Below are 16,075 nucleotides of genomic sequence, written 5' to 3' on the forward strand. Positions count from 1 at the left end.
TCTGTTGCTTGAGCTTTTTTCTTTTCATTTTGGTTTTATTGCCTTTAGCTTTTATGTTTCTTACAAAAGGGTTCTGTCTGTAAACTCCCAATTATCCTCCCTTTCTCTCCCTCAATCAGAGTTTTGGATATCGCACATGCTTCTCCTAGCCAAGTAAACAACTTTGGCTGTGGTGTTGGCCTAGATTCACCATCTTGCTTAAGCAATATGTGGTGCTTTGTTTGGGTTTTTTAGGAATGGTTTATGAATAAACTCACAGTTCAGTCATAGTTTATTCTCCCAAGTCTGCGTGTCAGTTTGTTATAAATGTTAAAAGGCAGGCAGTTTGGGTTTATTAAACTCTCAGAGACCACAAACTGAATTTGATATTATCCTGGTGTGACTTGTGCCTTATGATAATTGTTAGTCTGATTTAATCATGCTGCTGTCTCGTCACTGGTTGGATCCAATCAGCACGGTTAACATCTACATGAACAACTGGTGTCAGAGTTCAGGAGTCGCCGATGTTCCCGCTTATTAGAGGATATTTCCGCTGAGCATAATGAATTTGGCTGAATCCACCGGACAGGAAGCCTTTGCGACGATGTCAAATAATAGCCTCTATGTTTAAACTTTGACTATTTTGTCTCTCTCCAAAACAATAAATAGTGAGGCTTGCCCTTAGTGCACAGGGCCAGTCTGGGGGCCTCAGAGACTGGTTTGTCTCTCTCTCTCCATGATGAGAGGGTCTTCCGAGGAGCAAGAGCCAAGAAATAGGATTATTCCATTCAGTAACTGACAACAGAGGATGAAGAGAGGAAGAAAGACAAGAGAAAGAGGGAAGAGAGGGGAAAAAGGAAGGCAGAAAGAGTTTTTCTCCTCTCAGTCTGGAACATTTAAGTTCCACTTAAAATACATTTTTTTATTTGCTACCCCGGGGATGAAAACAAACAGTATGTATTAGATTATTTGTTTTATTTTGTTCAATATTGTCCAAAAAGTGCATATTTGATAGAGATCCTTGAATTCTGTTTTTCTCCATCACTTAACAATTAAAACTGGGAAAACAACATCTTCAACATTAAAGATGAACTTTAAATTGTGCATCGATGGAAGCCTGTTGGAACAGCTGTTCTTAAATTCAAACTTTACTTCGTTATAACGTAAGTGTTTATTCAGTAGACATTTATGCATCACTAAATTAGACAAATTAAGAACAAACCAGTTCTTACGTAGAGATTAGTTGTTTATTTACATAATAAATTGCCAGGTGTAACTGTTGCGTAGCTAACTGAACCAACTGACAAAACTAACGTTAGCTTGCTAATATGTGACCCGTTTAGAGTGAAGAGTAAAAGATGAGATAATATGAACATGACATTTGAAACTGGGGATATTTTAAATTACATTTCACACAAATAACACAATATACCTCAAATTACAAACTTTATGCTGAGAACATCAGACTATATGACTGTCTAAATAGTTTCAGTTAGATTAGCATAGTTAGATTAGCATAAAGTAACAAAATCCAGCACCTCTAAAGCTTTTCACATTATAACTACCTTATTTAATCCGTTGCCAGGCAACCAGTGGAGACACCAGGAAGTTACTGGTCCCGGCCAAGAAATAGTCCGGAACATAACCCCAACGTAAAACAGGGAAATTTTGTTTTTACACTTCGGTTTGTTTGTGTTTTTGTGTGAATCAAACAAATGTCACATGTTAATTAAGGAGCTTTAGAGGTGCTGGTAGGGGGATTTTGTTACCTTTGGACACAGGCAGACTAGCTATTTCCTCCTGTTTCCAGTCTTTATGCTAAGATAAGCTAACTGGCTGCTGGCTGTAGCTTCATATTCAATATGCAGAGTGGTAGTGATCTTCTCATCTAATTTGTCGGCAAGAAAGCAAATTAGCATATTTCCCCAAAATGTTGTACCTTTCCTTTAATAGTGCAACCAGATTTAGTACACTACTAGTTAGAAACTAGCTAGTAGTTACTAAGGACTTAGAAAGGACTTTACATACAAACGAATAGTTGGTGCAACACAATCCTGAGGTAGAACGGAGGTGTAAGAAAGGTGGACATTTGTCCCTTCAGTATATCATGGGACATGACATTAAAGGGTCAGTTCAGCCAAATCACGAAAAATCTTATTTTCTCATATACCTTTAGTGGTACGTCCAGCCAAGCAGACTGGTTTTCTGCCTGCTTCCCAGTACAGTAGAGGTGATTGGAAGTGTGATTGTGGTGCTCACAGTAATGAAAAAATACATTCCCAGTCCCAGTTACTCTGGATAATCCACAGAACACGTTATCAGCAATTTTTTGTAGGGACTATTTGTTCATTAGAATGTAGTTCCAACAACAAAACAACTGCAGAAGTACCCGTGGAGTACAAGTAGTAGGGGTCCAAGAGTTTCTAGGACATGGCTTATCTAGAAAGTATCTAGGAACTTTTTAAATGTATATTTTCAATGCTGTGAGCACCATAAATTAATTTCCATTCACCTTCATTGTATTGAGGTACAGGCAGATAATCTTAGAGACAAATATCTCAAAATCTGGACACCACAACTATCTGCATGGCTAGATACCACTAAAGGTAAGTGAGAAAATATGTATATATAGGAAATATGTTTTTGTAATTTAAACCGGCCGTTTAATGTTCTCTTTGTTTCAGACTTCAGTCTTTCCTGTATTCTAGGTCAGTCTGCTCAATCATAAAGACTAGCTCTACATTATTGTTGTCACCAGGCCCACTTTTCCTTTCGAGGGATGGGAAGCATTCCACTGCATGTTGCAGCTGCCACAGCTGGAGAGAACAAAGTGTTATAGTAAATAGTTGTAGTAATATTTTGCCTTGAGAGAAACCTCTGACTCAGGGAGAAGCAGAGGAGGTAGAGATCAAAATGAAATATATCTCTGTTAGTTTATTGTCTTTAGTATGATTTTAGTGTCTTACGCATTGGCAAAAGGTCAGAAGAATAATACTAAATTTTATTCTGTGAGCCGCGTGAGAAAAGTAGCCACACAGCAAGACAGACAGTTAAACAAGCTCAACATCTCAACCCAGAATAAACAGACACACCAACAAAAGAAACTCTGTGAGCTCCTTGGCTGAAGTATTTTTATTTTTTAGCTACTAGAATACAAAACAGCCGTGTGTGTGTGTGTGTGTGTGTGTTTTCCTGCAAGTTCTTTGTGAGCAGACATATTTCTATCTGACAAAACAGACTAAACATAATCCTAGGCCTGGACATATCACCCATAGCTCACTCCAGATTTTTCTCTTTCTTTCCCTGCTCTGTTATTTTATTGGCTCCTCTGTGGATTCAGTATAAGCAGTGACATACAGAATACTGGAGCACAGAGCCATATAATCAGAGAGGGCTGCTCTTTTAAGACAGGCAGATCGGCCTGCCTTCTTTGCCTCTGGTAAAATGTCTCTGCTTGTGCTTCAACACTCCCTTTGATGAGGAGGTGTTGATGTGTAATATCAACATTAACTACATGTCATTTGAGAACTTGACAAGCTTCCTACAATGGTAGTTTGGTGGTTAAATTAAATGAGTCAAACAACACCAGCCAAGGTCTTAAAGAGAAGAGGGGGGGGGGGACTTTAATCATCCAATCTTGGCATTTCTAACTCTGCAATCAGCCAAGTGTAGAAAGGTTTCTTTGTGTAAGAAACAATCCTATTGTAGGTTTGTTTTTTTGACAGCTCAGGTCGGGGGACGTGTCTGGACAATGAACCTCTGAAACGAGACTTCCTGTACCCAACAGTGGCCCCGGGGCAGGTGTACGATGCAGACGAGCAGTGTCGCTTCCAGTATGGAGCCTCCTCACGCCAGTGCAAGTATGGGGTAAGAAACCAGCATCTTTCACGTCGCTCTCCAGCTCACTTTTCCTCTGCTCACTGACCCAAAGGGATCCCTGTTTTAACTGGAGCAGCTCATTACATGCTAGTTATCTAGTTCACAATCTTACATTTTCAGACTGGAACATGGGATGGTGTAGTCAAAGACATCTTACAGTAGCATCGCTGAAACACCCACACAGGACTGGACTTCAGTTGGAAAGCAGAGTGGATAGTAGGGATGTAAACGAATATATCATTCAGATATGAACAGAATCTAAATTTTTGCAGTAATATCCACACCGAAACACACAAACATCATGCACACTGCTACAGCCAGCTGATCTCCCTCTTGGTGTCAGGATCTCCAATGTCCATAAATCTGTTTAGAAATTAATCGGCACCTATTTTGATAATTGATTAATCATTAAGTCATTTTTTCAAACAAAAATGCCAAACATTTCCTGTGGAATCACCTCATTGCTTTGGCTTATGTGGGTTTTGGACAGTTAGTCAGACTTTGAAGACGTCAGCTTGGCTTTTAGGAATTTTATGATGGCCAACGGGCGACATTTTATAGACCAAATGATTATACTGATTATTTGAGAAATTATTATTTGATTAATTGAGAAAATAATTGTCCGATTAATCGATAAGGAGAAAAATTCTTAGCTGCAGCCCTGGAAATCATAGAAAAAAGGCACTCCTTATAACTGGTCTCATTATCGTCTGATTCCGACTTTTTCTTCAGTATCAAAAGTAATCCTGATGATTGTCTTCTGTTTCCATGGTTACAGTGTGAACTGGATGTAAATAGTCTTAAGTTAATATCAAATCAATATTCAAACATTCAGCGAGGTTTATCCTCAGTAACCTCTCAGCAGGTTTCATCAGATTTGCTGTGCAATGCAGGATGAAGCTTGACTGATGTTGCACAGTTGTTATTTTTACCTCATTATGCAATAGTGAAGCTTGGCATCTGTGCGGGTTCACAGTGCATGGGAAACTGATAGTTAGGGACCATCTCAAAAGTGCATGCAAAATGCCCAAAAGAACTTGTCAGATTTTTGTTAATAGCTCTTTCATTTTTTATCATATACACACATTTGGACCTCCTCCTAATGCAGGCACAACCTAATTTAAAAAAATTATGCAATATGACCCAATGAGCTTTTTTAGCCCTTTTTTCCCAATAGCTTTATCATTTTTTTGTCATAGACACTTCAGACCAACTTCATTTTCATCTGGACCTCCTCCCATTAAGGTGCCAGTATACTCCGTCAGAACTGCATGTCTGATGGCTCCAGTAGCTTTGGAAACCCCCTCCCCCCACACCTTTCCAACGTCAGTTTGGGGGGGCACTTTGTAGTCATTCATGGTGTTTAAACAAACCATATTTAAACAATATTGCGTCTTTCCCCTCACTATGACGGCCGGCTTTTCACCCCACCTTCGAGTGTGGCTAATTATGAAAAAAGGATAAAAGCGCTGCATAAATTCTTGTATAAAAGTTGTTTAGAAATGCAATGCAAATGCAAAAACCGAAGCGAACCGAAAAAACAAGCTCCATTTCCATTTCAGTTAAAGTTCTATTTTTGACTTGTTAAATAAGGGGTGTTGATGTACAGTTACAGCATATTCAGTCCTTACTGGGATAATAACAGTTTTCTTCATGTTTATATTTCCTATTTGAGATTAAAGGGGGGTGAACATGTGAAGAAGATAATTGTTTTATTATTGTCTGACAACTAGAGCTGGTTCGGAGGTGTCTTTCCACACGTTGCCTTATTCTTTTTAATCTATAAACTTTCCAGACAAAGAGATGAAGGATTGAAGTCAGCACTCCCCTCATCTGTTTTTTAAGTCTGTAATGATAATGATTCACCCCCCGTGCCCGAGTAATGAGAAAACCTCAGTACATTAAGTGACACAGGCAGTGAAAGACAAGTAACAACCACATGGTAAAATTGGCGGTTGAAAGAATCCTTTAAGAAGATTTAATGAAGAATAATGTGATATTGTTTTGTATTACATAAATATTTGGGCACACGATGGAAAAAAATGGGACAGAGATTAGCTGAGATCATACAGTTATTTCATTTCATTGAAAGAAATATCTGACAGCAGATTATAACAGGCCTTATATCAAGCCTTGTTATTTTGGCTCCTAAGCTCATAATTGTGGTTTTAGATCAGCATGAAAGACACACATTTATAAGCAGATTGGATTCCAGCACTGATTCAACAGAGCTAGATTGGAGTTTTTCATCTGACAATCAGATCTATTTCATACAGCCATCTGTGAAAGAGACGCCCTCTGCGACTGCTTACAGGACAGACGTGACCACAGAAATGGATAAAAGGTCTAATGAATGGAAGAGTCTGGTTTCTGAAGCAAAAGCTCAGCCATAACTTATTGAAATTTTCCACATTTGGATGAATATTCGTTGTATCATTTTGTATTGCAAAAGACAGTGATGGGAAAGGAAGGGACGTTTAGCCAGAGCATATCAAAGTTTATCTCTAATATTACTATAAATAATGTCATACGCTCATATTGTAGTTTTGATATGTCACTGGTAAAACATGTTCGGCTTAGACTATAACAAAATAACAAAATAGAGATAACAAAATGATTTGTTATTTTTTTCAGCCACAGAAAACAAAAAGTTGGCCACAAAGCTACACCATATTCATTCATCTTCAGGACAGGTTGGAGATTTACCACCACACATGACCTGGTGTGTCCTGTTCCAACTGGGTTAAACTGTTAACAGCATAATATTATATAGCATAATACTAAAAAACAAAATTCTGCTGCACTAAGTTTGGTTTATTTTTCATACTTTTCTCTAACTTCTGGTTCTTTCTTGTGAAATACTGGATAGTTAAAAATGGTTTTGGGCAGCTTGTGATACTTTGGGCTACTTTTTGTACCAGTTTTCCCAAATGATAATTTAGGCTACATTCTCATGAATCTGCACCTGCTTTACTCACAAGGCACTAGTAATCTCAACACACAATGACTGATAACAAATGACCAACAAAACCAACGGACATTTCAGTTCATTACAACTAGGCTGAACCTATTTTCAGCCATGCTAGCGGCTCTAGGGATGACAATGTCTGTCGGTCAACCACTTTGGTCCAGCACTATCATCAGGTCAAAATTTTTATTTGAGCCTCAGCTGTACTCGGTGTTTACTCCTAATTAGCACATGTTAGCATGTTAACATGCTAAACTAAGAGGGAGGACATGGTAAGCATTATACCTGCTAAGCATCAACGTTTTAACATTGTCATGGTGACCATGTTAGCATGTTGACATTAGCACTTAGCTAAGGACAGGCTCATAGAGCTGCTAGCATGGCTGTAAACTATTGGTTTTGTTTTTACTATGTTTCCTATGCAGTTTATTATTTTGTCGTACCTCTATGATAAGCCTTGTAAAAACTATTACATCCAAAAGACTGGTGGAGATAACTGGGCTACTTTTATGATGATTGGGTGGGTTTGAGGTTCTGATTGGGCTATTTGGCAAATCTGGCAACATTGGATCAAATCAAATCAATTCAAACAATTTAAGAAGGGAAAATAAATCACCCTTCAATTGAATTGCTCACAAATCAAACCAAAGTATGCATTGCTTTGTATTTAGTGGCCATTACCAAAAGAGGTTGGGAACCACTGATGTGGAGAAATACAACAGCAGTGTTTCACTGCAGACAACACCTTCAGAACCGCAGGGGTATCACAGACTTTAAATCACAGCATGAGACTGTGTCAGAGGTGGGAAAAGTAATACATCTGTATTACTTTTCCCAGAAAGTAATAGAGGAAGTTAGGGTAATTTATAGCAATAATTTGGTTTCAGTGACTGCTTCCCACTTCTCAGTTAGTCTGTGCTCAAAGCTACCAACACAGACAGGCATTTTCCAGAACCTGAACGACACTGGAAGCTGAAAGTATGAAAAACAAACAACCTTTGATGGCTATATTAGCAAGGCCCTCACTGAGCGCCCCTGCCCTTTTTATTGCCGGCTTGTTCTCTCTTAGCGTAAATCCATCCAGCCCACATCCATGTTCGTTAAGGCCTGGGCAACTGACCTTTTAGCAGGGCCGAGATAGTGAATGGAGCAGCGGGGTGTCTTATTGAAACCAGCTGGCAGAGGGGAGTCGCTGCAACCAGAGAGTGGCAGTTTGCCGCTTTATTTAATTTGGATAGGCTCAGGGAGCTGCAGGGCTGTGGCATATTTACTGACCCCTGGGGTCAGAATCTATGCCCGGGTCATAACTCTTTTTCATGGGCCTGCTCTTCTGCTGTACACAATTGTCCTGTAAATGCCTTTGAAGTTGAGATGCGAGGCGACCCAGTTGGGTTTAATGGGAAATCTAATGCAAGGTTGTGCAGAGCTGCCCTTGTAACATGTGTTCACTTTATGGTTTCATTTATTTGGGGGCAACTTAGTGCTGTCTACCCACTATCTCTCTCTCACACACTCCCGTCCTTTAGTAATCTAAATGGATTCACCTTATGTTCTAGACTGAGGAGTGAGGAGGAGAAGACAGAGATATGATGTTTATTCAGACCACTCAGTAATACTAAAGATATTTGTTAGGCGTACAAGTCGTCTTTATCTAAGACTTGGGAGGCCTATTGCTCACTCTTGATTTCCCCTAAGAAGCAGAAATTGGATTTCTTGAACTGATGTCACGGTCCCGTGTGGTCCTGAGGTGAACGTGAACAAACGTTAGTCATGGTGTTGATCCAGCTGACTCTTCATTTCTCATAAGAGAACATTAAGAGCACCCGGTGACCCTTGGCGTATTGCTCAAGATGCACTATGATCCAAAGCATATGGGCTCTTGAATTTAGATGCCTCTCAGCAGTCCTGATGTGGTCTCATCAACTCCTCTCATCCTCTGATTTGATCTGGAATCTTGTAGATTTATAGATGAATTTCCATGCTGTTTGTGTTTGTTTTCCTCTCACAGAGTGGAGAAGAAAAACACTAAGAAGAAATCCACCAAAGGCTACTGATAAATCATTCTCACCCTTATTCAGCAATCCACCCCCCAGTCTGCTGAATTGATTTATTCTGACCAACTTGCTTTTGCCTTCTTTCCTAGGAAGTGTGTAGAGAGCTCTGGTGCCTTAGCAAAAGCAACCGCTGTGTAACTAACAGTATCCCTGCTGCAGAGGGGACTCTGTGCCAGACTGGCAGCATTGAGAAAGGGGTAAGTCATCGATTGTTTCTCATACATTTAAAGGTTCACCCAAATTACCAAAAAAACCCTCCATATTTTCTCACTTACTACAAGTGGTATCAAGGGATAAATGAGTTTTAAGATATCCTCTAAGTTTTCTGCCTCCAACTCAACACACCTCCCTCACGCACGTTGTTAGATCAGGAGGATAAGGGAGAAATTAATAAAGTAGACCTCAACCATGTTCTTTGGAAATTATATCTCTGCTAGCTACTACGACCCACAAGCTAACGATCAAGTTAGCTTTTATATGATGGGTGGGGTTAGCTAGTCGCACTAAAGTCACATTTGATTGGATACATTTCTGTGCACAGCCCCGAGTTCAAGATGAGTCATCAAAAATATTTTTATTTTCTGTTCTCACTCACTTTGTCAAAAAATCTAACTTCAACGTGTATTTCCAGAAACAAAATCCCTGTTAGTGTTCGGTCAGCCATAATAGCTTGCCAAGCTAGCTGGCCTGTTCGGTTACTAAGGTGCGACACGGCTAATCTGATAGCTTTCTGCATTTTGGACTCTCCGGCTCTCCGTTCCCTCAAAGGTCAGCCCTGTCAAGATGGTTGCAGTTGTCTACATTGTGAATTTATGAGTCAAAATCAGTCAAAGTTGAACTCTACACAAAAGCTCCTTGTGGATTTACTTGGCCTCCGTGAGTGACTCCACTGATAGTGTTCCCATTGAAATTAATTGATTTTGGGGAGCCTTGATTGGGCCATATCTCTGGATAATCCACAGACCTCACTGGAAACACTTTTCAGTGGCACAGTTCCCATGAAATCTCTCGAGCGCTCCCTCTGTGCATTATCCAGACTTTGTTTCTGGAAGGAGATGTTGCTGTTGAATTTTTCAAATATGTATTTTTCAATGCAGTGAACAGCACAAATTCCATTCACCTTCATTATATTTTTGTTGAGGCAGAAATCTTAAAGATGGATTTCTCACTATCTGCATGAGTGACAAAATCAGTTTTTTTGTAATTTGGGAGAACCAACCCTTTAACCATTGTACACATAGTTAGTGCAGTACCTGGTCTTCTGTGTGCAGAAATTAGCCTCAGCTAATGGTACCTCAGTGCTTCGACTTGCATCTGTTCCACTCTGGGAAGGGGTACCATTCCCTTAGTGTGCACATATGCAATGGGTGCTACCACACACACACACACACATGCAAGCAGGCCAGGCTTTAGGTCATCAGCCCACTGTTGATGCCAGCCAGGTTAGGGGAGACAGTTTTAACACGGATTACGGCAGCCATTGTCACCGGATGGTCCGAGGTCTAAAAGGGAAGAATAGGAGAGTGTCACGAGCTGTCACCCGTGATTACCATTAGCTCAGTGGAGCCTTTGAGGACCGGGGCCCACGGACAGGGTCCTGGCCAACACAGGGGGCCCCAGGTTGAGCCTGGGGGGCTTTGGAACAGCTTTTGGAGCAGCTTTAGGAGAGCCAGTGGCATACCCTGTCTGCCCCTGCCGGGGACAGCTTCAAAGGAATATGAATGTCAGCCATTTCTCACCCAGCGTGTAATGGAGAGAGGCCCTTCCAATAGGAGCAGGGAGCGAGAGACTGGGGGAGAGGGCAGTGGGAGGTGGGAGAAAGACAGAAACAGACCAACAGAGAGTTTTTTGTGTTTTTACTATGTGTGGACTCAGAGATATACTCGAAGGTGGAAAGCAGATCTCCTCCTCTGCGTCTCTGCCAATCAGTTTCCCTTCTGTGCCCTGATCCCTCCGTCCCTCTCCCCATCTCTCCATTCCCTCTCTCCTCTCTCCCACTGCTAATCTTGTTTAGACAGCGTCTCAGGACGTGAATGAGTAAGTCAGAGAAAGAGGACAGTGGCCCAACGTAGCCCTCACCTTGATTGTCCCAGCCTCTCTGGGTTCTTAACCTACTGACACAGCTGGAGAGACAAAGTGCCGTCTCTGATCCCCTCTTCCCTCAGAACCCAGAACAGCTTAGCACGAGGCTTAAAACACTCCTGAAACGCTGCACACTGCTTTCCATCCCTCACCTGCCTCTGAAAACACCTCACAGTACACTGGAAACATTAAACAAAAATACAGTATAAGAAGTTGATCTGTTAATTCAGCTTTAATAAGATAATTTTTATTTAAGTTAAGAATGTGTTCAAGATAATTATAAGAACACATTTTGTTAGAATGACAAACTAAGAAAATGCACAAATTAAAGGAATAGTACAACATTTTGGGAAATTTCGCTTTATTTCCGCCCACACTCAGGTGACCCCTGGAACAGAACCCCTAAAGTCCTAAACTTGAACCTCCTGGAGGTGACTTACACCACTTCCCCCCCCATCTTAGATGTTAATTAACATAATAATTTACATTATTAGATTCTGTCTCTACACTGTTTATGAATTTACTATTTCAAACATATTAGCATCAAGCATCTTAGCAACATTAACATGTGAAACTGTAATGATAAGTCCTTTTAAAGTATTAACTCAACATATATATGTACAGCTGGAATAAGGACATGATTAGCCCATTTTAGCATAAAGACTGGAAGCAGGGGGAAACAGTTAGCCTGGCTCTGTCCAAAATGTAAAAATATGCCTTCCAACTCTGAAACTATCTTCTTTACAAGATGTATCTTATCTGTTTAGCCTGTTCATGAACAGAAATGTAAAAATGACAGGTAACAACTAACAACGAGTTACTTGTTGAAGCTATTTCTTGACAACAACAATTTATCTCTCCGCCCAGTACTTCAGTGCAGCGTCTCCAGCAATAGCGGAGGTTACTAAATTCTGTTCCCCTGTATGGGCACAGTGGTATCAAACCTGGCAATCTCACTGTGATGACAAGATTTTAGGATACTTCGCACTGTCACTGCGCCCAGCTGTTGTTCACCAAGAAATAGTTATAGCATGTAAATCCGCCCTAAAACAAAAAATTGTTGTTTTTACATTTCTGTTTACATCTGTGTTAAACAAATAGCAAGGAGCAAATTGAGCAAATTGAGCAAGGATTTGTTTAATTGCTTATGAATTCAATATTTCATTTGTAAGAGGAAGATTGTGTTATCTTCTCATTTCACTCTCAGAAAGCAAGCAAATACCCAAGCACATATCCCCAAATGTTGAACTATTCTGTTAATGATGAAAAGGACACAACCTGAACATGAACTATACAACAATAAACCTCAACGAGGAGGAAACCAGGACAGTAATAACAAAATGGAAATTGGCAGGTAAGAGAGGAGAAATAACAGGACTAATGCGGAAATGAAATTATAGCGTGAGTAATAGCGTAATCATTAGTCTATGTGCATGTGTTTTTTTTAAGCAAGACAGAGGGAGAGAGAATGTGTTACTGAAGGAAAACTTCATCAGTCAGGTTCTGTATGGTATACATTTCACTATACACAGATGTACATACATTTATAGTGAGCTAATAACTGTTGAAAACTGTAAAACCGAGACTTAAGTATTCTGTATTGTAAAAAGTTGTTTGTTATTGTGAGTCTTGCCTTAACTTAAGACTTTAAAACAGTCGTTAATGTGTCTCAGTGTTTTTGTTGTTAAGAAATGATGCAACTCTATTGCATAATAGCCAACGTTTCCCCCTCTCTGTCTGTTTTCTGCTCCTCCCCGACCAGTGGTGCTACCAGGGTGAGTGTGTTGCGTTCGGTACCTGGCCTCAGAGTGGGGACGGAGGCTGGGGGCCCTGGTCGACGTGGGGGGAGTGCAGCAGGACCTGTGGGGGCGGTGTATCCTCCTCCATGAGGCACTGTGACAGCCCAGCGTAAGTAGGCAAAGTAAGCCACAGCAAGCTGAACACACACATCCAGGTCCTGCCTACAGGTGTGTGTTTGTGTGTATGTGCACATGTGTATGCTGTGTGGATGTATGTTATATCTGAGTGGGAGTAGAGCTACTTAGATTGTAGTTATTAGTAGTAAAATATTTCCAGGAGTACATGTCTCCTATCTTGGGAAAAAAAACTCCTTAGTAGTTAAAGCTCTATGTGATGACTTTTTCTTAAATTTTTCTACATTTTTGTTGTTGACTCCTACAGGACGTAATGAAGCATTTAACTTCACTTATAACCTGTCAAAATTGCATATTCTGATCTATGGAAAGTGTAATGGGGGTGCAGTGGTGCAAAACTATAAAGTCAAACAGGACGTGATGCATTTATTGTTTATAATGAACAGAAAAAAAATATCGTTACCATTCCACGTGTTTCTTGATCCACTAAGATCTGCAAGCGCATAGAGCTTTAAAGATCCCATCAAATGGTATAATTACTTATTAAATGTGTATTTCCTGTTGAAACAGGTCAGTAAGTGATCAATCATAAGTGTAAACTGATGGGCTGTGGAGAGAAAAGCAGATAGGTAGAAAGGATTGATAATGTATTGGTTGGACTTTTCAGTTACACCCCTCAGTGCAGCATGAGGTCACCACTGATGATGCACTGTTTTTCAGGAAGTGAGACTATGTTTTGAAAGAAGAAATACCACACTCTTCCTCTTACAAATTAAAAGTTGAACTCATAACCAATAAAACACACACTTATTCAATTCAATACTCCCAAGGGTTTTCCTGCTACAGCCTGACTTGGTCTGGTATGACCAGTAGCTTATAGTGGCTAATGTTAACTAATGTTTGCAAACTTTAGATAGATACTGCAGTGTTACTGACATTTCTGAGTCAGTTTGCTGAATTTATGACCTCTCTACTTGTGTCACAGATTACACATTTAATTTGTTTTATCACAAAAGTAAAAATGGAAGTAAAAACACATACCTCATCATTGAAGACTTGTTTGTTGTTTTTTTACTCACTCATCTTTAAAGTGGCTATAATCGATATTTTTATAATAATGTATTAAATGACAACGTGAAAACAATGTGACATGTGAAAAGGGTTGCTCATAGTGATGAACCTACAGAGAATTATCACCCGGATCTGCAGCTTACATTAGCTAACATTAGCCACTGTAAGCTAAGTGGTCACACCAGACTAAGAAAGGCTGTAGCAGGAGTGTATTGAATTGAGCAAGGGTTCGTTTAATTGCTCATGAATTCAGCATTTCATTTGTAAGAGGAAAACTGTGTTATTTCTTCTTTCAAAAGTTACATAATCTCGCTGTAACAAGACAGACGTATAATTGCCAGGCAAAGGTTCTTTAAGGTTGTCCTGGACAGCACTATTTTCTAATGAAACAAAGCACAGAATTATGTCCTCATACAGTTTGAGATGGACTGATGTAGCATGTGCAATCAGTTAAGACACAGCTCACTCTCTACTGTAGATTAAAGTGCTGTGTAGTTTTGTTTTAAGGCCTCTTGTGTGTCCTCACTAGACAAATCATTGTCCAGTGCATCTTTGTCTGGCAAGTAGACGTTTGGGATCTTTATCCTTCTTCCAGCATTGCATTCCTTTGTTTTGGAAGCTAGATATTACGTCAAACACGTCATGGGAAGACACGAGAAAGAGCCAGGGTGAACTAGAGGGAAGGGAAAAAAGGGGGAAGGAGGGAAGAGGGGGAAGAGGAGAAAGCATAATGTGGAACACCTGTGTAAGGTGATCGCTGCAGCTCAGGCATCAGTGCAAAGAGGAGGGAGGCAGAGAAAACACAGCCAGACCAGCCTCTAACACATTCATTACAGAGACTGTCTCATAGTTTTTTGTGATGAAGTGGAAATAGTCATGGAGGAAATGGAGGCTAATGAAGGTGAGAAGAAGGAAAGAGATGATAAGAGAAGGAAAACAAACCCTTTCACAGATGTAGCAGATGTGTAGTGAAGAGTAGACAAGGAAAAAAAGAGTGAGTAGAGAATTACAGGACTTTAGTCTCTCTCCCAAATCTAAATGGCATGTCACACTTAAGAGCTCTTGGAGCAGCTTGGATTTCGTGAATGAATCATTGGCACACATACTCAGCAAAGCAGCAAGTGCAGACACACAAACACACTTTGTCTTCTGGCAGAGGCTTTTTTTAGGCCTGTTTCATGACCTGCATTCACCAAACCCTCCCTAATGTACTCACTACATCACCAAAGATGATTTCTTTGAAGAATTTGTAATTTATGGTGCTTGATGTGATGTGTTGAAGATATCCTCTCACTTCTCAATTCCCCACTCATTCAATTCTCCTGTGTCTCTCAGCCCGTCTGGAGGAGGCAAGTACTGTCTTGGAGAGAGGAAACGTTACAGATCTTGTAACACCGATGTGAGTTTCTTAATTTCTTTGCCTCCCTGTTTTTTTTATGCTGTCTGCTTGGTATTTAGAACAGCGTATACAAGTGACTTGGCCTCTTGATGGATGCGCTGCTCTGGTTTGTAAAGAGACTGAGATAGTTGGTCTGTTGAGGCATTCTGACCTGGATTTGGCCTGTCAGAGCACGACTGCTGAACCTCCTCTTTGCTGCTCCACGTTTTTCTCCTGCAGAACATGTTATCTTAGGAAAGGCTTTATAAGGAGCATGTTAACTAGTAGCATCCCACTGCCTTTAAGCTTTCTGACATGTTATCTTCCTGGAACACAGGACAGACGATGATAAAAATGCACAGGCAGTGATACAATATTCCCCCGGTAACTTTGGGTTTACTCGTCTCTTTGTCACTTAATAGTTCATATATTGTTTGTGACATTTTACTTGAGTCAACGATGATGACAGTTTCAGACTGTATTCCATGAAAAGCAATTCACAGAGCTTTATTTTTTCAGGTCTGGAGCAAAGCTTTAAGCAAATATTTAACATGGCTGCAAGTTGAGATCTCTGTTCAACTATTTCTAGGTGGGCTTTTTTTCACAAGGTGAAAATTGAAATAGTTAGGGCCCTGGTGGACATTTAACCGCAAGTCTTAAAAATAACAGCTGAGAGCAAGTACTGAGTGTTTTCTTTGGACAACAAACAACATCCCTAACCGCTATTTCATCACACTGACCACACCTTGTCCAGGGAAATGTGCGTGTGTGTGAGCACCAGATGTAGATA

The 16,075-nt window shown here is 40.3% G+C and overlaps 1 protein-coding gene across 5 annotated transcripts in view; it reads left to right on the plus strand.

Annotated features, from left to right (window-relative positions):
* adamts6 (ADAM metallopeptidase with thrombospondin type 1 motif, 6) overlaps positions 1 to 16,075 on the plus strand; it is a 67,616-nt gene that overhangs the window by 20,713 nt on the left and 30,828 nt on the right. For 4 of the 5 annotated variants that reach the window (XM_044174656.1, XM_044174652.1, XM_044174655.1 and 1 more), the window contains exons 11-14: positions 3,705 to 3,846; positions 8,970 to 9,077; positions 12,725 to 12,870; positions 15,243 to 15,306. In XM_044174656.1, the coding sequence (XP_044030591.1) occupies positions 3,705 to 3,846; positions 8,970 to 9,077; positions 12,725 to 12,870; positions 15,243 to 15,306 (460 nt within the window). The remainder of the gene's footprint in view (positions 1 to 3,704; positions 3,847 to 8,969; positions 9,078 to 12,724; positions 12,871 to 15,242; positions 15,307 to 16,075) is intronic. The other variant, XM_044174657.1, reaches the window with a different exon arrangement.

This window comes from Siniperca chuatsi, linkage group LG18 (genome assembly GCF_020085105.1).
Source record: "Siniperca chuatsi isolate FFG_IHB_CAS linkage group LG18, ASM2008510v1, whole genome shotgun sequence".
NCBI classification, from domain to species: Eukaryota; Metazoa; Chordata; class Actinopteri; order Centrarchiformes; family Sinipercidae; genus Siniperca; species Siniperca chuatsi.